At 37.2% G+C, this 26560-nt stretch overlaps 1 protein-coding gene across 34 annotated transcripts in view; it reads right to left on the reverse strand.

Moving 5' to 3' along the window:
* Nucleotides 1-1082: 1082 nt before the first annotated feature.
* The window catches only part of DST (dystonin), a 286720-nt gene continuing 261242 nt past the window's right edge, over nucleotides 1083-26560 (reverse strand). For 15 of the 34 annotated variants that reach the window (XM_072926476.1, XM_072926475.1, XM_072926460.1 and 12 more), the window contains 18 exons: nucleotides 25977-26146; nucleotides 24865-25024; nucleotides 23264-23458; nucleotides 21970-22098; nucleotides 18374-18517; nucleotides 17344-17532; nucleotides 16286-16415; nucleotides 15486-15649; nucleotides 15001-15163; nucleotides 13417-13571; nucleotides 13182-13256; nucleotides 12324-12341; nucleotides 9232-9349; nucleotides 7747-7815; nucleotides 6801-7000; nucleotides 6249-6359; nucleotides 3475-3598; nucleotides 1083-2316 (listed from right to left, as the gene is read on the reverse strand). In XM_072926476.1, the coding sequence (XP_072782577.1) occupies nucleotides 2051-2316; nucleotides 3475-3598; nucleotides 6249-6359; nucleotides 6801-7000; nucleotides 7747-7815; nucleotides 9232-9349; nucleotides 12324-12341; nucleotides 13182-13256; nucleotides 13417-13571; nucleotides 15001-15163; nucleotides 15486-15649; nucleotides 16286-16415; nucleotides 17344-17532; nucleotides 18374-18517; nucleotides 21970-22098; nucleotides 23264-23458; nucleotides 24865-25024; nucleotides 25977-26146 (2580 nt within the window). In that variant the 3' untranslated portion in view covers nucleotides 1083-2050. The remainder of the gene's footprint in view (nucleotides 2317-3474; nucleotides 3599-6248; nucleotides 6360-6800; nucleotides 7001-7746; nucleotides 7816-9231; nucleotides 9350-12323; nucleotides 12342-13181; nucleotides 13257-13416; nucleotides 13572-15000; nucleotides 15164-15485; nucleotides 15650-16285; nucleotides 16416-17343; nucleotides 17533-18373; nucleotides 18518-21969; nucleotides 22099-23263; nucleotides 23459-24864; nucleotides 25025-25976; nucleotides 26147-26560) is intronic. The other 19 variants (XM_072926480.1, XM_072926483.1, XM_072926479.1 and 16 more) reach the window with 5 other exon arrangements.

Consider the following 26560-nt stretch of genomic DNA (forward strand, 5'->3'; position numbering starts at 1 on the left):
GTCCCATCCTCCCCCATTTTGGAATCACTAGCAAGTCATTACTAAATCTACTTTGTCCTTGGGTGTCAGCTGGCACTGGACTTCCCAGAGGCTGGTCATCCCTCTAATATTTCTATAAAGCTACAATGTAGTAATAGAAAAATTCCATAAAGTTGCATTAAAAATACATTTAAGCTAAGACTGCAATATAAAAGGTGCTTTTTGTAGGTGCCAACACTACCTCCTGTGCAGGCAGGTTGTTCTTGGGATACAAGGTACTGATCTATGTATGTACCCTTGCAAAGGAGTTATATTTGTCCTCCCTACATCCTTGAACATCAGTTCTGCGGTTAAAAAAATGCACCAAGAATATCCCACCGGGCACCACCACCTCTTTCAGTCAAGTTATCCATGCAAGTGCCTAAGTTCTATCCTTTTCCCTTCTCTTGCTTACAAGCTGAGATATTTCAGCTATCATCTGTAAATACTGAAAACTATCCAAGGGCGTTGGGGGCTTCAAAAAGCACCAAAGTCATTCTGATCTATTTTAATGTTCTAGGAAAGCAATCATTGGATGAATAGAAGCAACAGGAGAGGTGAAAAATGGAAAGATAAAATAGTGCAGCAGAGATTGATGCTTCAGTAATCAGTAAACATTGTGCTGATTCCCAAGCCAGACCGGTTGATCATGGCTTTCTACAAACCTTTGTACAACTCTGTGTTGAAAGAAATCCTGATACAAATGGATTTTGACTGATTCAATTATCTTTTGAGTATTATTTTATTTACTGGCCAAATCCCACCCAAGTCTTTCTGATATTATCAAAGGTCATTTGAAAGTTCTAGGGATTCTGTCACTACTTACCACAGCATCTATCCAACCATGCTACAGCACTCCTGTTTGAAGCTGCACCTTTTTTCCAGTGAAATTGAGCTATTAGCTATCCTTTCAATGAATCCATGCATGGCTAGAATGTTTCACTGACTAATAGAGCAAGTGAATTACTCTATACCTTTTATACATGGTATATAAATGACAGAGTTTAATATGGAGAAAATAATTGTCGACACAAAATAATTAGATATAATTTCGTATGCTCTGATATGTGCAATTTAGTGTTTTATTAAACAAATACAGTAGCTAACCAAAATCAGCTGATAATGGTAAATAACATTAAAGCCTGTGTTCCTATGGTAATTATTGGTCATCTGAAATGGCATATGCTCTAAAACATAACACAGAAAATTACCTTCCTGTGAAATAAGGAATACAATAGAAATAAAGTTAAGGGACATGTTTATTTCTGAGCTTTCTGCAAGCAAAATTGCTTTGATACAAAATGAGTTCAATGATACAGTGCTACCATCCACTCAAGCAAAAGAAAACCTCACATTTACATGAATGCACTTTATATTGATATTCTTACAGAATAATAGTTCAGATATCCAGAATGTGTCTGGCCTCATTGAAAGCAATGGCACAGAAATGCTGCAAGGTATTGGAGTATCATATTATTGGCAAGTGCTTAATTAACTCTGTGAGTTCTCTGAGAGATGCTGTATAAATAAGGGTACTGTGAATGTGTGTCTGTATTCCTTAGTAGCTTTGACATACATCATTTAGTGTTTGTTTAGTTAGCTCAAAATGTGTAATTGTATCTTTTGGCTTTCAGTATTCTCTTTTTCTTTTTTAAAGAAAAATCATGAGGTATCCTTTACTGTTAACTAATGACATAGTGATAGGCCTTTTTTATTGAGGTTGCAGACTTACTGTACATTCAGTACACTGTACATTCGGCAATTATTTTTAGTGTACTTTCTACATGTTACTGTGTACAACTGTTAGTTTACATTAGAACTCTTCCCCTTCCCACAGGATATGGCAAAACAAAAAAGAATCTGACAAAAATTATACACATAAAATAAGAAGACAAATACACAAATAAGGCCATCTGCAGAATTAAAAATCCACCTCTTGCAATATTTCACAGTAATTTCTACATAATATTTTACATCTTATGAACTTAAATATTTAATGCAAAAGGAAAAGACCTTTATGGAGCCAATCATATTATCTCTTCAAGGACTTGTCCGATTTGCTGGCTAGTGGCCTTCTCTGGGGGGTTGGAATTTTAGAAGGCTTGGCGGATCCTGGCCGAGAACCTGCTCGGGGTGTCGGCCTGCTTGTAGCAGGAACAGTCTCTGACATATCTGAGCACACAGACTGGATTTCCGAAATGTCAAAGTCAGACGCGTCACTGCCACGGCGGCTGCTCGACCTGCTGCCAGCCTTGCTTCCTGCTCGGCTACCAGGTCTGCTTGGAGTTCTTCTGGTGTCTAGAAAGAGAGAAGATAACCACCAGGATTGAAGGTAAGGACGGAAAACCTGTGCAGGTCTTTCCTAGGTCTTTGGCAGCCCCAAAGATTCCTCATTTCACAAACTAAACTTTAGATGTCTGCCAGGCAGGCTAAATGATGCTGTGTCTCGCACTAAAGAAAAGGAAATGCAAGATCAAATGCTGACACCTAGTTAATTAATCACTAGCACATCTTATTAAAAATCCATTATCCTGGCAGCTTTTCTTGACTTCCTAGACATGCATTGTACATTCACTCAACAGCCAGAGCCTTTATTTCCCTTGCCATTTTCTCAGCTATTAATTGAAAAAGAAAAAAATCATTATCTGGTCTCTTCATGCATTCATGATTTCTAAGTATAGGTATCTTGGAGATGCAAATGAACATCCCAATATTTAAATGTGTACCCCTCTTTTTAAAAAAAAAATTAAAATCCATACAGATGAAAGCTGCAACTAAACAAGGGCAAAGTAGACATCCTGCCCAACAAAGGGCTGAGAAGATGAGCTCTCAGCAAGCCTGCTAAGTAAAAGCCTGCCCAGACAATGTGCCATGAAGAAAAAACCACAAGGAATCTTAAACAGAAAATAATTAATTTGTTTTTTCATAATTTTTCAATTACTTATTAAGTATTTTTGATCTTCACAAATCTGGTTCCTGGTATGTATGAAGAACACTGTGTTGAAAAGCAGAGCTTCACCGCTTTCTATTTTTGTGTACTTCTTTAAAAATCTCTGCGGGATATTCCATTAATAAGGTAATCTACAGCTGCTCCCTGCAGTTCTTCCAAAAGAAATGGACAGGTCATGACTCAATGACCCCTTTGCTCCATCACAGTTGAGAATAACTTGAATACTGTAAAGAACTGGATCCTTTGAGTAAATGCTTCTTCCCTAGGTCCTTGGGCAGATATTTTGGAGGTACCATTGTCGAGAAGATTGCAGCCATGAATTCACACATCCAGAGCTGAACATGTGAATGGAGGATCTGATTATGTGCACTCTCAGCAATGGCCAGAATGACTTTTACTCCTTCCCACTCTTCTGACATCTCTCCCTTGAACTGTAATGTGTCCTTAAGTATTCAGGTGGAAAACAAAGCAAGTGGTAGATCAATCTCTGAAGTCAAGACACTCACCTGCAAACTGAGCTCTGACTCTGGTAGCTGCTGTTGACAGGATGCCACTGTCTTCTCCTGAGTGGAAACCCTTCCCTGATAGATACCCTGGCAGTCTGAGCTTACTTCCTTGAATTGGTGTTCCCTATGCAAACCAAAAGACAACAACAAAAAAAGCTTTTTTAACTGAAGATAAGGATTAGTATTAGAGGCTACATAGCTTAGAATGTGATCATCGTAACATTCACTGTGAATCTGAAATACTGGTTTAAGCCACTTTGGGCATAATTCATAATGTGAAGTTTAGAATGTTCCTTTAGCAGTTTGCATTTGAAGCAGTCCAAATGCAAAACAACAACAAAAAAATAATTTTAACAGTCTGCTTAACATTTTGGCATCTTTGTGTGTATTTCAACACATATGAAGAAAGAAAAAAACTACCTTCTTAAAATTAGTCAAGCAGGTAAGATTAGTTGATGGTACATATTGAGATTTTATGTCTGCATAACTTGACTTTCCACCATTCTAGCTGTAGTTATAAGTGATGAAAATATTATTAAAACTGAAACAAAGCTACCAAATTTCAGAAACCTTTTGCTAGGAGGAAAAAAACCCAAGCCAAAACAAGAAAAACACAAAAAAGGCCATAGGACTAATTGTAAAAGTTCCAGTTGTCAATATAGTGCCTTTCAGTGTCTCTACTACCCAGTCTTACCCTGCTGGCTTTCTTAGTTCTGAAATGAGTCTTGATTTACAATCTGCCCAAATCAGAAAATTTCTTTCACAGCCACAAAAACTGAAGCATCAGATCTCCAAATGACTATCACTCACTAAATAAGAGATATATGCAAATAAAAGGAAAACTACAGTATTCACAGTAATTTAATAACAAAAAAATACTATATAAATATTCAAAAAAAGAAAAAACAGTGCAGTGATGAATGCAGTTTGTGGAGTGGCCTGGATTCCAGGATCCTGTGTTCTGTGCCTTTAATCCCCATACAATTCTAGGTAGAATTAGGTACTGAAAACCATGATCCAGAGAAGTGTGTTGGAAGCTGCCTTGAGTTAAGAACTGTTAAGAGTTAAGAAAAGAGTGCTGAGATGCTACAGAGCAATCTGCTGGCTCTGACAGGGCAGGTCACAATATTAAACTCTCATTAAAGCCAAGTACAGTGCTTGACATACAGCTAGCCCCTGGGAATCTGCTACACAGACACTGCTTGGCAGGGTAAGGAGAAAGGGAACTCTGTTACCTCCATTGAAGCTGCTGCACTCTGGGCAAGGCACTGGGAGAGAACAATCAGTATGAAAAATACAACAAGCCTGTTTTTAGTCTTGCCCTAAGCCCAAATGCAGTTTACATATAAAATGAATAACTGCTCTCTTGGCCAGTAAATGCTGCAGAATGCCTTAGAAATTCACTGAACCTACCCCACCCTAACCATTCTGTTTATAATCTTAAACCACACTGGTTCACATAAAAGAAACTCACTGAAACTACTGGTAGTTGGAAGAGCAGATAAGAAATACAGTGCCCCCATATGAAATCAGGCCAGCTGCTTTCCTGTCATTGTAATTCAATGAAAACAACACCTTTCCATGTCTATAAACTCTTTAATGCACCATCAATTAATCTTTTACTGCAGTCACCAGCTAAGAGTTGAAAGACAATACAGGAATATGTTAGAAACTGACAATTGACTGAGCTGTGTACTGTTAATCAGTCTAAGCCACAGCCCCATGTGCCTGCAGTGCTGTACCCGCAGACACACCTGCAGTGTGCACAACAACACGCACAGGAGGGAGGAAGGAAGAAGTTTGTTGTGCATCTTTGAGCTAAGCCATGCTGAGGTTATGGAAACTTCACACCAGAAGGTGTCAAATGAACAGCAATAGGCATCAAAGTGCAGATATGTGAACAGAAGATACAACAGAGGGGGTGGTAGCACAAGTTTCTCTCCAAGCTCTCCATCCAACCCAGGGCAAGAGTAACTCCCACAAATGACACCTCAGTGTGCAGCCTGATCCACCTGCAATCTTTTCATGACTGTAATGACATTACAGCAAACACTTTGGGTTCAAGGCCCTTTATATTTTGTTCATACAGTCTAATTGCCAGCATAATCCTAATTGCTGCACTAGGAATTTCCATGTAAGCCATGTTTTTCTGTTATGTCATCTAATAGCTATCCTATTAGAGTAATGATTGGTCACTACCCCCACTAACATAACTTTCAGTTGCTGTAAAGATTTATGTATCACAGCCAGACTTTTTTGCCATGTTCTTCACTGTGATTGGGTATTTCTTTATTTAGTAGTTTTGCACTAGAGATTATGATTTATTAATCTCATGTATGCAGTATAGAAACACTGAGTACTTAATGAATTCAAAGTAAACAATTTTAGGAAAGAAACCTGCAAAGTATATTGAATATATTGTTTTTCTTTAAAAAAGTACTCTTCCACATTTACTCAACCATTTCATTCCATACTTTTATGATTTATTAAGCATTTGAGCTTTAAACATTAGCTCATTGAGGCTGTATTTTCCTAAAAATTAAAAAAAAACCCACAAAAAATAGAACAAAATAGAACAACAGAACAAAAACAAAACAAAGCAAACTTGTGGGGGAAAAAGTAAGAAATACTTTGATGAAGGTCTAAAATTAAGACAATGCATTAATATACACAGGATGTTGCAGCTCAGAAGCACTGAAACTCTAGTGGCTGTTAGTGAAGTGACAGTTTTAGTGAAGGAAGTCATTAGACTAGAATTTCTGTCCTTACTGTACCTCTGCAGATGACCCTTGATAGTCTGAGGATTCTGGTGGCTTAGAAGGAGTTGATGTTTTGCTGTTTGTCAACCATGGTTTACCATAGTTGCGTGTTAAATGATGTGGTGTCTGTATGAAACAATGGTAAATCAAAATATGAAGGACAGTAGAGGAAAACTACATAATGGAGAAGGATACCCGGACTTTCAAAATCTCAGTAGGTATAAAATCTAAGCAGAAAAAGTTAATGACAAATGTTCTAAAATGAAGAGATGACAGTTTATTTTTCAAGTGAAACGGAGAGGTTTGTTGATCTTTCAGAGCAATTCCCAAACTTCCAGTTAGTTCATGTGGCACCTTAAAGGTAGAAATTCTTCTACTGCCATGTTGCAAACAAACAGTAGTGAAAACATATTGAAAACACTTTTCAGATCCACCCCAGACTATTAAATAAAATGGAGGTACTTTTCCTCCATCAACTAGAGTAAGCACAATATTACTGGAGCAAGGAAAAACCCAAAAATTCAATCTATATCCCATTGTTAACAGTGCAGGTAAGTTTCTCCTTACCTTTGGTATACTTGTAGTAACAGCTTGTGGGGCAGCTGCCTGGCCAGCTTGACTTGACAGAGAAGTAGATCTGTTGGGAGAAGCACCTCTTGAAGAGGGTCGTGATCTACGGCCCCTTGGTCGGAAAGCTGCCATGCTCTGACTGGCACCATCTGCCAAAATGAATTTTTCACGCAGCTCCACGTTTGTTCTCCCTTTAGCTGCAAAGAGAGGTGTTCATTGACGCAGATATGAAAGCTGTCACAAGGCTGCTTATTGCCATTTTTGCCATGCCAACTCCAACACATTTTAACAATAAATAAAATGCATTACTGTGTAATGCTTTTATTTTAGACATAGAAGAGTTATGTGCGGGACTCACTTATTCTAATACTTTATGCCAGCAGGAATGAACCACTGTCAAAGGAAGTCAGCGTGATAATGGAATGCTCAACGTGCTAAATCATTGTTAATCAATCAACTATTAATACACAGACACAACCTGATGGGCAGTTTTGCTAACTCTACAGCTATTCATAATAAATAATACTTGCTTGGACATTCTAGAAAATATTACAGGAAAGCAGCAAATATATTTATTCAAAACTATGAAGTTACGTAGTTTGGCAACATGCAATGATGAACATAAAACCCAAACTATGATGAGGTAATTGGTGGCTAAGCACTCACACACACATACAAACACACATACAAGAGAATGTTCTGCATGAACAAATGCAAGACATGTTAGCAATTAAATTGTCAGTGTGAATGGCAATTGTTTTTGAAACACTCTTCAAGCGTGTCAAAAAAATTAGCTTGCAAAGCACCAGCCCATGTAGGAACAGGTTAAGCTAAATATGATGGGTGAAGCATATAGCTAAAAGTATACAGATATTAAAAAAGCAGGAAGGAAATTAAGAGAGAGAAGAAGAGGAGAAGGAGACAAAGAGAGGGGTTTGCCAACCTATAGTAGGCTGAGTGGTAATTGAAGAGTTTGATTCCGAACGTAACATTTTACTCCCGTGATGATGAACTAGAAAAAATGACACAGGACATGGGTCACATTAAAGAAAATCGTTAGCAGGAGGAGAAATCAAGTACAGCAGCTGCATATGCAAGAGACTTGGAGCACCAGGCCAAAAGACAGGACTTGAGCAAAAGCTGTCCCTAAGTGTTCTGAGGCGAGTTCTCAAAGGTCCTCTAGGCAAAAAGGAAATGGCGTTTGGACAGACTCAGCTACAGTCCCAAGTATACTTGTGTAGCAGCGGTATTTATCTGCTGACATAAAGAAATAATACAAGCTAGAGATTTTATATGACTATGTGCAGTACTTTCAAAACTGTTTATGACAACAGTTCTTTGCAATATGATTCATCTGAATTCACGAGGAGCACTTGGTGGAAATGCAAATCTGCAAGGTGAAGTGGTTTAGAAAAAGTTTGGACCTGCATCACTGATTCCAACCAGGCAAGGATTAGGTAGCAATGCACAACATCCAGTGATGTTGATTTTACAGAGTATTCTTACAGGTATTCTTCAGATCCACTGTGTTGACATCTGCTCACATATACCCAAGAAAAAGAGTCCTCCTTTTATTCCTTTCTACTTCTATTCCTCAAAAGTGCAGAGTAGTAGAGGATAAAACATGCCTCAGAAAATCTGGCTTCATTGAAACGTTAACTTGGTTAGTTCTGTGGTACCCCAAACATTTTTCTCAGGCCTATCGACAGGTAGACTGTTACAATTCATTCCTAGGTTGACAATGAAAGATATAATACTTAATAAATATCCAATAATTTATTGGAATTCCTTATTACAGTCCTCAGGATTGTGTACGGAGAAAACAGCTCATCTGATGCAATGCCCTGGAGGGCTCGGTGGTAGAGCACTCCCTGCTCCTGCAGAGCACAATGTCCTTCGGACCAGAGCATTTTCCACTAGTTTTGTACAAGGCTCAGGGCTCTACAAAGTGCTTCTGAGGAAGATGCCAAGGAAAAGAAAAGGTTACAAAGGTAGAGACTGAAAGACTGGGAAGAGTGACTGGCCAGAGGTTTTTGTGGTGGTGACGTTACTCACCAATTCAATTGCCTCATTTTGACTTATTGTGTTGCTGAGAAGGTTTTATTGGACATTTCTGTGTGCTATTTCTGCCAAGTCATACAAGCCACTTACATACCATAAAGTCTATTTGGGCTAAGTTCAGTTCTTACTTACGCCACTATAACACTGAAGGAACTGTGCAGAAGACACCACAGTTTTTCCAGACATACATCAGTGCAACTGAAAAGGATCTCAACCATGTGATTTAAAGTTCACAGAAATGTGACATTTAGTGAGATGATGTTTACAACAACTGGCATTTTATACAAGTCCATCTTCATCTTGAGACAATGAATGGTGACTGCATCCAAATAATATGCTGCAAGTTTTTAACAGCTCTGTTACATACCACGGCAAGGATCATTTTTCACTAAGAACTCATCAAGTGCCATCCAGCCACCTCCAACACGGACCATGACCGTACTTCTTAGGATACGAACAAGACGCAATTGTTGAGAGTCACCAAACTGCAATAGAAATCAAATGACAGTCTAAGCTTCTCAGGCATTCAGATGCAATTCAACACTGATACGTTAAAAAAATCAGACATTTTAAAAAGTTTATTTTAATATTTAATAATTAGTAAATGCTAAAAAAAAATCAATTTGTTTATGCAGATTATTAAAGCTGTTAAGATTTCAAATCAGATGGCACTGCATTAATCAAAAGAAGATGGCAGGATGATAAGAAAGAAACTCAGGTTTAATTTCATGTTTGATTCTCAAATGTCTGAGATCATAAAAGAAGCAAAATTAGTAATACATTATTTGATTGGTTACAGTCTACTTTTGTGCAAATTAATGAAGACCTATTTGCATTATTTCATTGGTAAAATCTTAAGCAAACACTCTTCTGCAACAGTCTTGATTTTTTATGTTGTCAGCTGAAAGGAAGGCAGCATCACTTCAAACAATCAGTATATAATCTGGAAATTCAATGTGTTATGAGTGTTGCACTATTCTATCAATTTATTAATCTATGGGAATATTTTCAGGTATAGCACTACAGTGCTGACACTGCTTACCTATAGCAAGGTGCATGTAAGGAAGAGAACATTAAAGAAGCAATGAATGATTAATAACTATAATTATGTTTGTCATTCCTCTGACTACACATGAAGGTTCTTCATGATTCAGAGATGAGATGAGAGTCTGTTTCATACTAAGTTCTTGTACGAGTCCTTTGGGCTGATGGCCAGGCCTAATGTATGTTTTGCTCTTGAAACCTGTGTAACAAAACCTGTACGCAGTACCTTCACTCAAATTCGGATCAGAGAAAGCATGACCAAAATGTTGACCTCACAATCTCAAGAAAACTAACACAAAGAATTCAGTACTTTTAAGCCAGCACTACTGAAATATTTTGATACCAGATCACCAGGCCAAGTGCAGCACACCCTCACACAAACATGCAGAGCACTCACTAAAACCAATGGGAGTCGAATGCCCCTCTTTTGGACAATCTCTGACCCTTGGAGAAGGCCATATTTCAACAGTACCTACTTGCTCCAGTAAGGGGACTGAACAAACCACACAGCAAATGTGCTCCCTACTTGTTAGATGACTTTAGTTGTTTGGTACTATTCAAGCCAAGAAGAGAGAATAAGTTTAAAGGAATATTACTTTTAGGAACCAAACAAAAGCAAAGCTTGCTTCTTAATTTAATAATAAATTGTATTTGTTATAAGTAAGAACATTCACATGAGCATTATTTCTGAGAGTTTTTTAATAATGCATTCAATATGTGCCAAACAAAGAACCATTTTATATATGTAGATCACTGTTTTTTTTTAAAAAGGCATCTAAATTAACACTGTTTATTTTCACTGGCTTGTTCCTACCAAATTTTTTTCTAGTGATTCTGAAGATATTATCTTTCGTCTTTTCTTTATTTTTTTCTCCATCACAGCCTAATTAGTCAGTTAGACCCCATCAGGCAACTACACCAAGGGTCAAATACAGTGTGCTTTGGAAACTCCCCAACTAGCTGAAGTTAATTCAGAAAGTGGCGCTGGAAATTAACACAGTAATACAATAGTACCTATCACTGCATTTCTTCTTATGGCAATTCAGTTGATTTCCTTCCTAAAATAGCCTGGTACAAGTTTTTTTAAACTGTATTTAACATTATTTCAAATAACCAGAGGTAAAACCAAAGGAGTTTAAGCTACAAAAAGGCCTGATCTTGACAATAGCCTGTAGGTGCCGTTCTGCATCATTAAGAGCTTCTCAAGAAATGCTCCATGTTCCCCAGATCTGAGAGTACAGATGATAGATAATGGGATTAACATAATTTCAAACAGTTCTTTCAAAAAGAGACTTGATCTATATGTGGAAAATATTTTAAATTATTGCTTAGATCTGTATTGCTTGAGGCACGTGGCAAGGTTATCCACTGCTCTGTGCTTTCTTCTACACTTCAACAGGCTCTGCTAGTAAACAAGAGCGCACTCACATTTTCAACATCTTGAGATTTAAAATGGCTATTGCTGTTGATGCTAGCATGTCCAGAATTAATTACATCCTTTATTGCCTTTTTAAAAGCATAAGACTAACAGTATCTGATATCTGGTTTGCATAAGGTGTTTCCATTCTTACTGGGCAGATGTGATTTAGCACCTCAGGAAGCTGTGCATCAGTGTGTAGCACAGGATTAAGCGCTGGGCAGCATCTCCTCCTGAGGGAGGACTCACCAGTTACCCAGCTGACACAAAGTATTCTTAAACACAGCTCCAGCTCATTATAGACTTGCCATAGCTCCTTGAAAACACTCTGGGAGAGGGATTAGTCTACATGGGAACAGCAATTTTATTTTGCCTATTTCCAAAATATGTATTTAAAGATTCACTGTGTTAAGGAAAAAAAATAATAACTATAATCTAGGTTCTTAATCAGTCTGCTTGATTGCATAGTGACTGTACCTCTTTTTTGCAAAGATGAAAGTATTTTTTGTGCAAATTGCAATAAATAAGTGATAAGACACTGGGATCTGTTTGCCATGATTAACATTTAATCAAATAGCCTAAAAAAGACATTACAGAATTTTGAAGGATTCAACTATAAACTGATTAGATAATCATAATCTCTACAATTGCAATTTAAATGCTCAAGACTTTTTGCTATGGGAATTGCTGCTGACTATTATCTGGTTCCTTTAAAAGTAATCTCCTTAATGAGGAAAATGACCAAAGAAAGCAGGTGAGGATTGTAGAGGAGTGATCCTGAGACAAGGAATGCTCCATAGCATTTAAATAAATACCACAGCTGACCAGCAATGAATTAGCTGAAAATTAAAGGATGGCAAGAAGGCTGACCATTGCAAGCTTAAATCACTATGCGTTAGGGAAAAAAAAAAAGAGAGAATAACAAAAACCAAAAACTAAACAAAAAAAAAAAAAAACCAAACCAAAAATACTTCATAACACATTCCACTGGTTTATACCTGATTTCCCAGGAAGAACTGATAAGAAATGAAAAATGGAAGAAAGACACGATTAGTTTACAGGAAATTCTCTACATGACCTAAAACACATGCAAATTAACACATTAGACATTCTAAATAAAGTATCTACTGGAGAGATGAGCAGGTAGCTAGCCATCCAGAGACTGAATATTGGAAAATATTCAAGGCCTTCGTTTCCTTCCCATTGCTGTTTCTGTGGTCTTTTAAAATCTACAAGTGCTTATTAATCTCTCTTAGCCAAATATTTTACCTCAAATTGTTCTGGTTATTGAATCCAGGGGTAGCAGATATTTCTCTACTGTGTGATATTTGTTTTTTCTGTGATCTAAAATAATTCTGCAGGTATCTAACATTTTGCTTATATTCAGAAGTATGCGTGTTCCAATAAAATGACAAGAGTGTAAAAATGATTGAATATACTTTGGTAAAAGATTTTTGAAGTACAACACAATACCACAAGAAAATATCAGTCACTGTTTTTATTAAACTAATAGAAAATCAGCTGCAGTTTAAACATTAAGGTATCTAGGCAGAAAGACCAGCTTTTGAGGATATTTTTTTATGTATGTATGCATGTGTATGGATGTGTGCCATTAGCTCTTAAAAATTCCTATGACTGAAAACAGCTTCAGTTGTTAGAGTGAAAATAAATACAAGCATCAGCAATTTTCCATATTTTTAGTCTATATGTTCTAACAAGAAAAAAAAATTTAGACAATCATAAAGAAAATGTATAATTGTCATAAAAGATTCTTGTGAATTCATATAGGCTAATTCCTTGTGTAAACCATGTCATATGAAGAAAGCTGAAATAACTGAAGTTCTTAAAAGACTTACCCTGTACTTGTTATCCCCAATCTGTTCCACTTGAAACCGTTTTGCACATTTACATTTTGCTACCTGCCTTGTAACCTGCAAAAAAACACAACAGGATAATTACTTTAAATATCACATTTCCAAAGATTTGTGTACCTAATAAACTTCAAATTAAATAGGAATGAAAATAAAGTGAATTATTATAGAATAGCACTCCAGTAGAACAGAGTGCAACCTAAGAAAGCAGAGAACATACCTCATCTTCAATTTTGTCAGCATCTGTGAGAGGCTTGTACGCATCCTTGTTTGGATGAAGAGCTGCTACAAATTCATAATAGTCAATATATCCATCACCATCTCTATCAAAAATGTCTGCAACAGCACTCATTTCAAGTCGGCTTGTAGGGAACTCTGCAGGACAAAGACAACAATACAAATTTTTTCACTTTTCAATTCCATTACAATGAGAAGCTTTAACACAAACATTGTATAGTGATTAAGCATTGGTAACACATAGTGCTTATCAAAAAAATAAGGACATTCAAACAAGTGAAGGAATATTTCTGAAAAAAACCCCAATCTGAATCCCCAGGGTTACCCAGTAATTGGATAAAAATGAGTATCATAGTGTGGCTTAGAGAGATTAAACTGTAAAATATATGGGGCAGGTGTGTGTGCACATTAACATTTTGACCTTCAAAGTGCATAAAATACCAGAAATTAACAAGATAAATAATTAGTGAGGAAAGGTCAAGCAAGCATTTCAGTGCTGATTAAATATGGAATGTGAAGCCTTCTCAATGCAGATCCATGCATGGTGTTTCATGAAGTCCTTCTTTAGATGAAGTTCACAGCAGAGATTCTCAAGGAAATGGTCAAAGAAAATTTCAAGGTGATGAACAGGGATTATTCAGGACTGTTTGGTGGTCATAATAAATTGATACCAACTGAGTTAAAAGAGTAAACTATTTAACCTCTTGGTATTATGTTTTTCATTATTTTTTATTAATTCAAGCAAAACAGCAATATTCACAATTGTGATCCTTTACTGCATTTCCTAAAGCAGGGGGAAAATATACAGAGTACATTTTCCTACTGAGTAACACTAAAATGAAATGCTAGAAGCAGCTCAATTCTGAATCATTACTGTTCAAAGCAAAAGTCTCCATGATCTGAAGATAAAGGATTGTTTCAAGTATTAGGTCCTTAACTGTTTATCAGTCTGTTCCTAAAAGGAAATATGATCACATATATGATGTGACATTACCGCCATAACTAAGGAATATAATCCACCAGGAAAGCTAAGAAAATTCCTTTCTAGTTTATTTCTTGGCATTTTAAGCCTTACTATATAGGTATATGAATATTGTCATGGCTCATGGAAACGCTGGTTTCAAAAATTACAGTTTCCTTCTATAATTGAAACTATTCTATATAAGTTCTTTAATAAAAACCTAATGATCCTATTAACTGATTTTGAAAATCATCTATAGGTTACATAAGGTACTTTTTACTATTATGAGTAATCAATCAAAAAGTAATTGTTGAAGTAGCTAGTGTACTATGGAAATGATAATCTGAGTTCAATAAACCAGCAAACTACTAATTAGACAATAATATAAATGTGACATCTGTAACCTGATTCATAATGTAGAAAACTAGAAAGAGTTTCTAGAATCCAAAAATATTTTCAAGTAAAATAATAATATTTTATAATAAATTCAAAAAGGAAATCTGTAACCTTCTAATACAATAAAATGCATAGGTCACACTATCTACACAATAAGACTTCATGAGATGTTTGTTCCAAGTTCAACATTACATTCATTTTAAAACTTACTTGAAGAAAGAATTCCATCAATGAATTCCTGTCTTGTAATCTTTCCATCCTGATCTTTATCAATCCTCCTAAAGAAGTCCATCACACGAGACTTCTTATGGTTCATCCATCGCATGTATTTTTTCCTCCAAATATCAAAATCAAAGTTGGCAAATTCTCTCAGCTTAATAAAAAACAGAAAAAAAAATTTCAGCTGAAATACATCAATCCAGAACATCAATGAGATAGATACCATCTGTGTTTTGTTGAATAATTGATTTTTTGAGGATCTATGCAAGCATTTTAAGTATCGCAGCTCTCCTCATTTAAAATGACAATGACAGCTTTTAAAGCACATGAAAGCACACGTATCACAGTGTTTTCAGTTAGCTGTGTCAGACAGTATAACACAATGAATATAGAAGTTGTTCACAGTATTGGAATTTAATCCAGGGTAAAGAAAATGGTGCAAAAAGTATGTACAGTCTGGATAGTGCTTTTCTGACCTCTTCAAGTCTGTCCAAAGCATCGTTAAGTTTTCTCCTTCTCTCCAATGCCAGAAGCCAAACTTGCTGCCACTTGCTGACTAAAAGGTTTACCCGGGGATTCTTGGTTTCAATTTGTGCCTGGGCTGCTGATGGATAAATGCCTGGTGTTGGGGAACGCTTTCCTGTTAAAACATGATAAAAGACATAGGGTTCACCCAGCTCAAACAAAACAAATGTTCCCATGAAATGCACTTGACCTTCCTAAAATTATTCTTTCCTGTCCCAAATAAGGAGGTCATATATGGATGATTCTATATAGTGGGACTGCTCTTTTTTTTTTTTTTTTTTTTTTTTTTTTTTTTACCTTTGCTGGGGAACAACCAGCAATGGTAAAAAAATCAGTGGTGGTTACAGGCTCTTTTATCTAGCCAGAAGAAACTAGTGAGGGCTCCACTAGTCATGCTGCACAGTTTAAATTAAATCTTCATAAATCTCTCAGAGTTGCAAAGTAAACAACCTCATTTTAGAAGCAGGTTCCATGTATGGGTAAGTATAAAATACAATGGGTAAGTATATCTAAAAATACAAAAAGCAATTTCCTCACTTATGATTCACTTTCCATTCAACTTCACTGAATACACTTCTAACTGAATTAGTATAATTTTATAGACAGTAAGACCACAATTTTGTCTCTCTCTGTGAAGTTTTACCCCCTTTCACCAGAAGTTAACCAAACCTACTAGATTATTAGCAATCTGTAAACTTTATAGATAGAGCAATGGTACATGTGACACACCCCAAAATATGCTGTTACTTACTTCCTGCTCTCCCCTTATCAAGGACAGGAATATGAGATTGTACTGGAGAGGGTTCAAGTGCTTTCCTTTTATAGGTCTTTGTAACTTTATCCACATCAGGCTGTTTTCTGGTCATTTCTTCCATGAATGTCTGCAATCAGATGGGGGGATGTTAATTAACAATACACAAAAGTAACCAGAGGAATGAAAAACATACACAATAGCAAAACACCAAAGTTAAAAAGAAATACACAGAAAGACAATTATAATGCCAGCCTCACAATATAGACATAAATAAATGTTTTGTAGATAAGAAAAATCAGCAGTACAAGCTTTTAAGGTTACTATGGCCTGGCTGTTAAAAGAAGGCTAAGTCTAAAAACCAATCTGTCAGACTCCTTTATTAACTGTATATGGTGAGGTGATATAGAACAGAATTTTGCCTCCAAGATCCTGCTGTTCAGACTACAGTTCACAGAAGTGAGAAAGCTCTGGTGTTTAAGCTGGGGTAAATCTATTAGAATTGAATACATCAGCAGCTCCCTCTAGCACTTCATAAAACTATTTTTGATATTTAATCAGGTGAGCCACACTGCAGCACTATTCTAAGATGGCAGCACTATCATACATTTCATGTGGGTTAGTCAGGTGGGGTTTAGTCTCTTTCACCAGGCAGCAACTGACAGAACGAGACGCCACAGTCTCAAGCTGCACTCTCAAGTCAAGAAAAATACAGGTTGGATATTGGGAGAAAGTTTTTCATGCAAAGGGTGATAAAGTACTGGAATGGTCTGCCCAGGGAGGTGGTGGAGTCACCATCCCTGGATGTGTTCAAAAAAAGACTGGATGTGGCACTTGATGCCATGGTTTAGTTGAGGCGTCAGGGAACAGGTTGGACTCGATGATCTTGAAGGTCTCTTCCAACATTGTGATTCTGTGAATCTTTTATTCCTAATATTATCCTTGCTTGTTTTCAATTATTATAAGAAAAAATAGCAAAGGAGATTCGCACTTGATCGTGCAGTGTAGCTGAGATGTGAACCCCATGTGAGTGACACATGTCACCTACTGCTCCTTACCTGATGTTCAGCTATAAGCGCTTTAACTTCTTCGATCTCCTGGGGGATAACCTCTTTGTCTTTTTCAGTTAGTGTAGTCTCTGCCCACTGCAACCAGGACAGCAAGGCTTCCAGCAGCTCCTGGTTAGCAATGAGTCCAGCCAGAGCTCCTGCCAGTCTCTGTTGATGTTGTTTAGCCCATGCTAAGACCTTGACAAAGGAACCAATACATGAGTATGTGCATATCTGAAACTCTTCACAATGTATTTAAAATTGCTCTGCTAACTGTAAACCCAGAGCTACTTCTTAGGCCTACTGATGTTTGCATATCAAAGGTGTTTGCATATGTAGTGGCTGATCACTAACAGTAGCTAGGTAACTAGAATTCCTAGTCCAAAACATTTCTTCTACAGATACTCAGGATTAAGTGCTGCTAAACAGAGTAACTAGCACATTCAGGCAACATATTAAGAATTTTAATTATATGAGTGAGTTAGTGAATCACACAGGATTTGGTGTAATTTTTCTTTCTGGGCACTCCTGAAGCCACACTATGCTATCACCAGTATTTTGGTTTCCTTTACGCTTAATATTAAACAGATAGTATCACCTTAACAGCTGAAGGTACAACCTACCTGTAGCAACTTAAAACTTTTAGATATCTTCTAGATTAAGAATATACTGGACTGAAATCCTCTCTAATGTAATCAGAAAATCCTTCACATTTGCCCTTGTATTTTCTTTCCTTTGTAACTTTTCAATTTTCCCCTAGAAACTATTGGTTTTCCTCACTTGGGAACTGTCAGACAGTATTTCCTTTAATACATACAAGCAAAGGAGCTTGACCATCTGCTTTAGCTCTTAAAGCCCTGTAAGTTTTGAAAGAAAGCCTAGGGAAGCACAGTATTCACATCCATCACCATGGGTATTTTAAATGTTTAGTTCTCAACAGCTGGATCATTTCCTCACAGTGTAACTACCATGTTAGTTGTCAGCTGTGTTCTAATCGAAGATGGACTACTGCCACAAAGATGGTTCAACATATACTGACCTCTTCAAACCTGGCTCTGATGATTGTTATCCAGTGCTTAATGGTGGTGATGGAGTCTGGATGGCAGATAGCCAGAATAGCTTCTCCCATACCTGTTGCTTTATTCAGTTCTGCCTTTTTCTCTTCCAGTTTCTTCATAAATTCCTAAAACAGAAGTAATAGTTTTAATAAGATACTGACAAAATTTGCAAGAGAAGTCTGAGTGCATATCTGGAAGGTCATGAGCCTCTTGACTGCTCAAGCAGATCCAACTTGCAAGAGGCAAGTTTCACTTGTATAAGAAAAGCTTAAAACTATTTTAAAAGCTTATTCCATATAAAGTACTAAACAAAGCTCTAAAACCTGATCCCAACTTGCTGATCCTTAAAAGCTCACCACAATCTAAAGCCTTGAAAGATACATGCCATTAAAAAAAATACAAAGGAAAATCACAGCATTTAGAAGTGCTCTAAACCATCTATATGATAGTTAGAATCACTACTGGCAACATTTCAATGACTTGGTTTGTCAGTTACAGTAATTCTTCATAAAAAACTATCCAGCTCCTACCAGAGGCTGGAAATGTCTAACTACAATTGCATGCTCAGACAAGATGACAGAGTTCAGGAGCAGCTCTACTAAAGTAACACAAATGTGACAACTCAGCATCTGAGGGGGAGAGACACAGCATGTGGAAAAAATCTTGTAAAAGCAGAAGGATGTTTACAATTTTAGGCATCCAAGCTCATAGTTATTGATGAGAGCATCATCACTATGATATTCCTATGATAGTAGGACCAGAAATGGATGTGGGGGAGAAACAACAACAAGAAAAAGCAACTGAAAGGAAGGACTTTTCCCATCCTTTCTATCACTTGCATTTTTAATTTTTTTTTTCCTTTTTCCCTTTCCCTTTTATTTTTGTTAAACATTACTACTACAATGGTTTTACTTTTCTGCCTAAATGTTATGTAAGTCTGTGTGTCTTTACGAGCATCCTTAACTAGAACTGCTAATACCTCTCAGTGCCTAGTGGAATTTTTTTTTTTATACTTTAATATCTTTAATTAGGCTACAAAATGGAAACATGTCTCTGAAAGCTTTAGTCTTCCTCTCTCCAGCCATAAATCCATTTATTTTGGATTAAAGATGAGCCCAGTTAGATCCTAGACAATTCAAAATCACCAAAACCATTGTAAAAGCAAGTTCTCCAACAACTCATAATGACATTATCCTGTGCCTTCACAAAGAAAGTATGAAGTTACTATGAAATAAAATGTAAAATATAATCTCTTCTACCTTGTTCTAGAAGCCTGGAATATGTAGGCTCTATATTTAAATGTATTTATTGCTAATTGATTTTGAATTAAATTTTAATTATTGCCAGAGTTTAAGACCAAAATCATAATAGCAAACCTCTCACAAAAACACATGCGCCCTTACAATATGTCAGTTCAACATGCTTTTGGAAAAGTTGAATTGGATTATAATGAGAGATTACCAAAACAAGCCACAGGCAGGTGGAAAATGGGCAAAAAAACCCATTGTGTTCCCTGCTCAGCTGTATTAGAGTATTTCAAGAATTAAATCTATGGCACACAACTCACAGTGTCTTAAACTCTCCCTAATTTTATTGAACTCTGTGGCAAACCAGTGACACAGACACATTTACAAAAGAGGAAAGGGGATGCTTTTCATCGAGCAATGCAGTGCATTAACCCACTACAGCTCTCAGTACCCAGAGAGGTGGACAAGTGACAGATATCTCTCTGAGATAGCAGAATTCACTAAATCATGTGCAGTATTCAAGAAGAGAAAAATCAGAAATGGGCACAAAGAGGGACCATTTGGATAAAATATTGTCCTGAAGAAAACATTTCTATATGTAGTTCAATAGAAATGCAATAAAACTATTTTACAAAAATCACAGTGACAAAAGGATGATACATTTCATATTTATACAATAATTTTAGTCATACATTTTTATTATAGTATGCAGCATTATAATGCATACATGGTATTTAAAAGTTATATATATTACTTCTTCCCTTATTTTCTTTCTGTCTTCTTGAAAGCTAACGTTATTAGCTTAAAAGGCGAGATGACCTATTGAGAAAGATTGTGTGTGAGTGGTAAAATTGTAGTGCCATAATCTTTCTGAACTTGACAATTTTTCTATTTATATTGTTTGCCCTTTAAAAGAAAAATGTGGTAGGGTGAACACCTTCTAAAGCCTACTGAAAAAATTTAAGTACAGTAAGGCCACATCTAACACCAAGATTGGTTATGTTGTGCTAGCTATCATCCTTCCCCAGCTGGACAGGGTTTCTCACACAAACTTTGCTTTGAGGTTCCAAGTTATGCTTTGTCAGCACAATTTTTAAAATTAGTACAGAAATATTTTGCTAATCCACCTAAAGTGTGGAGGAAGACATTTAAAATTCTATTTTCTAATTATTTCAGTGGACCTAAGATTTCAGTCAGTTCTCTTCTCTCTAGTCAGAAGATTAAAAAATCAAATAAAAGGGAACTGGTGAAGCACACATGGAGGAAAGGCATTTCATTGAACAGAGACATTAAGTTGCTGCTCCCAGCATTAGTCAACACACTGTGAGGTTGCTACATCAGCACACACTGATGCATACACACATTTGCCAGCTTATGACTAGCACTCAGTTTCCAGGGTCCTAAATTAAAACTGAAAACTTTTTCAAAACCTTCCATTTTAAGTACATTGAAAATCCCTCAGTTAAGAACCATTTAATAGTCCTATCTTGCATAATAATATTAGCAAACTAATATTATAAATATGAGTTTGCTAAAATTATATATATTTCTAAAAAATAATAGTCCTCTGCATAATAATATTAGCAAACTCAATTTAAACAGGATGCTTTTCCAATCTCCATTTCAAAAATTTTGCTTTAACTTTCTTCAGTGCAATCATGAACATATCCAGGACTTATAACTTGTTCTGTAACACTGTGGGCACTACACCCTTGGTACTGTTTTGTGTAGGCTGTGCTGTGCATGTTTGTAGCCTCCTGTTTGGAGAGTGAAAATTCAAGCTCTGTGATCCTTACTTAGCCAATTTCCCGTTTCATTACAGCAAAGTTAGTTTGATGGCCTATAATTTACTACCTGCAGTACCTATTCCACTAGAATATTACAGCTGCCAGCGCATGTGCAGTCAGGCAGCACAGTGTTTCACCATGACAAAAGGTTCATGGATGACAACATCATTCTGCTGACGTTTACAAATGACCTTGCAAGAAAAGTCTATGCCCTTTAAGTCAATGGTGCTAAGGAAACAGATATACTTTTGCTACTGTAGCAGTCTGTGTGACTATTACAGGCATAGTATGCTCCACAGAGGGGCTAGCATCTGTCTCTAAATCTTTACAGCAACTTTCTAAAGGCCCATTTTTTCTTTAATAAGCCAAGATGACTCAAACAACAGCCCAACACCAGTGTGGACATCAAACTCTTAACTACATTAAATTTCTAGCTTCTCTACTGAAACAATTGCTTCAACACTGGATGCTGGATAGAACTATCTGGGATAGAACTATCAGAGCTATTAGAAGGAAGAGGATCCTCTTCATGTTCGTGCTTACCCTGTGCTGCTCTATCAGTGTTCGCAAGGCCTCTTCATCATCTGGAAGGATGCCATGGAAACGAAGAGCCTGCTCTGCCTCTGCCAGCCACTCCAAAAGGACATGGACAACTGAGTGGAATTCTTCTGCCTGGTAAGATACAAGAAGTCATGGTCACTCATGAGATGATGACCTGACAGACACACTGCATTTACACAGGGAGATTGAGCCCACATTTGGAATCATTAATCATCCAGCAGTACCAGCACATTATCTTTCCATTAAAAAGTCAATGGTACACAGCACTACATTTTCATAACTGTAAGAACAGCTCATGCTTCCCAAAAAAATTATAGGAAGCCTAAAAGCCTGTTCATGCTTTTAGCCATCTGATTTATAGTGTATTTGCAGCTCAGTTGAGAATGTCATGCCTTTACACTGACAAATTACACAGGAGGTGCTTTCAGGGACCAGCTGGAAAGAGGAGTACTATTGTCTGCACAGCCTAAAGCATCAGTAAAGCAAAATGAATTGACAGCCTGTTCGAGAATGACTCTTGTGTCTAGAAAAAACAAAAAAGATTCACCTTTGGGTACAGCCATATTCAGACACAATTATTTTTTGAGGTAAGTTCAGGATTGTGTCTGCTGAGCAAAGCAGAGCAGGAATATTGTACATAGTGGATACATTGCTACCTGCAGGAGCCCCATCCTAGCATCAGTCCAAGCTTGTATATCTTCAGAGAGCTGTACATCCATATGATCTCAGGTTTGGAAACAATACAGATGCACCTATTTACTGGGATTAGTACCACATAATGTTGATATACAAAGACTATTCTAGGTCATGACTGCACCCAGCACAACTTATTTTTTTTTTTCTCTGAAGTACCTCACCGTGCATTTTAATTGTGCCAGTGTGAAGAATTTTTCAATACACAAAATTACTTCTTTCCAATAAGGCACAAAAAATATAAATATGATTGCAACCTCCTGCTTCTTGTGAATGAGGCATAGTTCTTTATCATCCTTCATATTTGACTGTAACTTCAGTGATTTCCTTAGATGGTAAGGTCTTAGAAACATTTGTTTTGCATTTGTGGCAGAGACTAACAATAACAGGAATAATAAATGCTAAGAGGCACTATTTATGTGCTGTGGAAAAAGGATAGACAAGGTAAGCAATGCATTAGCACATAAATGAGTATTTTCAAATGAAATGAGAGTAACTTCAAGTGAAAATTAAATTAAATTTTTGGCAACTAAACTGCACTCCTTCTCATACAGTACATGTAGTAACATTATTATTCCTCTACCTGCCGAAGGGCCTGTTCCAGTCGTGTCTGCTTGGATACTGACAGGGCACAAACTGTCTCCCAGCGAGTGCTTAGCTCCTGCATTTGGACTTTGACCCAGGAAGAGTCATCACGACTGCCTTCTATCAGCTCCCTTGCAGAGCGCTTCAGAGCCTGGACACTGCTTGTTCTTTTTCCCAGCTCCTTCTGGAAAACCTAGACACCATCAAATATATTTGAAATGTTTAGTTCATTAAGATATGCTTATGTAAAAAACAAGAAAAAACTACTGGTTATGAAAAGAAATGAAAATACAGATTTATTTCTATCAAGAGTAACTCCATTTAAGTGATGGAAAACACCTAAGTTCTATTTATTAGATTCTGTAGGAAGATAATAACACCCTCTTCTAACATAATAAAACTGGAATATAGTAGGAAAATTTCAGACAGATCCCAAGAATCCATTCTGGTGCAATGCACGGGAAATCTAGTCTCCTTACCACTGCTGGCTTTCCATTCCTTATCAAAGCAATTGATCTGACACAGATTAACACATAAGAAGATTGCTGCATCCAGAAATTATCAGATAAAAAGTAACAATCAAGGAGAGGATTTAAAATCATCAAAACAAAAATAAATCTCCACCTGGGGGTCTAACTGTATGGTTGTGGATCTTGCTGCTTATTCATTTATTTATGTGGGAGTATGTTCACAGTAGTAAATTGAACAAGCTCCAGTTACTTAAAAGAAGGTAATTACAGTGTGCTGTGCTACCAACTACAACCTACTTGTGATGGACAGAGGGATTTCAGAAGCAACTGAAGCATTGTGCAGGCTAATTTTATAGACAACCCATGTTTCCAAACACTTTTTTTTTTTTTTTATCTTGTCCTCAGTGGAGATGAGATACTGAAAGTCACAGGTGGATGAACAGAGGACCTCCTAATCTTCCCAGGCTGCAGAGTTCTGCATATGTGTCACCTTTGCAATACAAGTAACTTCAGCAGCCATTTCTTCTGACATACTGAACTGCAAAACTGGGATTCAGAGGCAGAGTCCAACATCTCCTACTTATTCCCACACCCAAAACCACTTTAGTAATATAATACTGCAGGTTTCCAACACAAGCTCCCTGGGCCATGGTCTAGTTGAAATCTTTGCATAACTTTAGCACTCTAATTACTTTTCTCAATAAATATATAGCAGCCCCACAGGTCTGAAAGGCTGCTGTAATCATGATAAGTGCACAGGACATTTAGTTAGCAGATGGACTGAAAAAGAGTTGTCTGCCCCAGAGTATTCCAGTAAAATAATTTTTGCCTCTCTTGCCCCAAGACCCACATTCGCAAATGCATATTTTTTGATTTATGACAAGATATTAATAAATACATAGGGAAGCACAATAAAACAGAATATCTCAGTGCTAACTGTAATTAATGAGTCACTAAGGGTTGTCCTCTTTCACATACGTTTTACAGCATTTTCTATTGTTGTCTACATTTTTGTTACAAAAATATTACATATTTCCAAAAATCACAGAATAGTGAAAGACAGAGATATTATTAAAATGTTACACTTATGAGCAATCCGGTAATTAAAAAACAGAATTTTTGGAACTACCTTGTGGTTGTCAATCAGGTTCATTACTAAATCAATGTCTCCATGTACTGGCTGATCTTCTGCTAGTTGAGGCTCAATTTTGTATAACCAGTCAATGAGAGCTTGCAGAGCATCAGTAAACTGTCCAGAAAATAGAAGGGCTTCTTCCAGTTTATTTTGTCTGAGAGGGGAAAAAAAGCCAAACAACCACACACAGATAAAATAATCATTTATACATGTCAGGAAAATATTTTCAGCATAAAATAATAGAATCATGGAAGTGTTATGGTTGGAAAAGACTGGTAAGATCATTGAGTCCAACCACTATCCCGGCATTAATACATCATGTCCCCAGGTGCTACATGCACAGGCCTTTTGAACACTTCCAGGGATGGTGACTCAACTACTTCATTGGGCAGTTTGTTTCGATGCTCCGCAACCCTTTAAGAGAGGAATTTTTTCCTAAAATCCAACCTAAACCTCTTTTGGTGCAATTTGAGGCAGTTTCCTCTCATGCTGTCATTTGCTGCCTGGGAGAAGAGGCCATTCTCACCTGGCTACAGCCTTCTTTCAGGCCCTTGTAGAGAGCAATAAAGTCTCCCCTGAGCCTCCTTGTCTCCAGGCTAACACCCCCAGCTCCCTCAGCTGCTCCTCACAGGACCTGTGCTGCAGACCTTCCCCAGCTCCACTGCCCTTCCCTGGACTCGCTCCAGCCCCTCAGTGTCTTTCTCACTGTGAGGGGCCCAGGACTGGACCCAGCACTGGAGGTGCGGCCTCAGCAGTGCTGAGCACAGGGGGACAATCCCTGCCCTGGTCCTGCTGGTCACACTGCTGCTGACACAGGCCAGGATGTACGAGCCTTCCTGGCCACCTGGGCACACACTGGCTCATGTTCAGTTGGCTGTTGACCAGCACCTCCAGAGAACTTCAAATCAAGTTTCCCTTTTTAAAGGGCTCTTCCTTCCCTGCTCTTCTGCAATACCATTAGCAAAGTATGCATTCCCAGTATTTTACTGCTTTGGCATTCTTAATTATCAAACAAGCTAGCCACTCTGGTTCTACTTTTACACAACAAATTCCAAAAATCGAAGCCTTTTCCTTATTTAATGAATAATTCGTTGCATTTCATTTACCTTTCCACTGACTTTCCACAAATTGTATCCCATTTATCTCTTAGTTCACTCAGCATGTCATCAAGTTTCAAATTGTCATCAGCCAAGGTGGTTTTCTCTTTCAAGGAACGTCCAGTCCTATTTGTGGTATCATACACAGAATGTTTGGCACCAAGAGATTTCTGGAATTCCTATATATATGGGAAAAAAAGAGAAAATATCCGTATATCATTAACTGCTTACAGACCATTGTTAAGTCATTTTTGACATACTATCCGCAACATAAATTATAAATATTACTGTATTTTATACAGTAAAATTTAAACTTACTGCAAAATTTCTATGCTAGTGCTACCTGAGGCTTGACACTAGGAGACCCCTGCTTTTTGTCCTTCTCTGGAAATGTAGCTCTCTGCTTACTGGAACAACTTTGGGAAAATCCCACCTTCGGTGAGGGCAATGATTCCTGCCATAGTATTCCCAAATTTCAGCCTAATAGTCAGACAGACGTGAAAGAACTGCTACTTTGGGAGCCATTAACTGAGCATTCTTTGCACTACATTCTTACAAACTAAGATTTCAAGTCACTTGTAAAGCTCCCCAAG

The sequence above is a fragment of the Taeniopygia guttata genome, chromosome 3 (genome assembly GCF_048771995.1).
Source record: "Taeniopygia guttata chromosome 3, bTaeGut7.mat, whole genome shotgun sequence".
Taxonomy (NCBI): Eukaryota; Metazoa; Chordata; class Aves; order Passeriformes; family Estrildidae; genus Taeniopygia; species Taeniopygia guttata.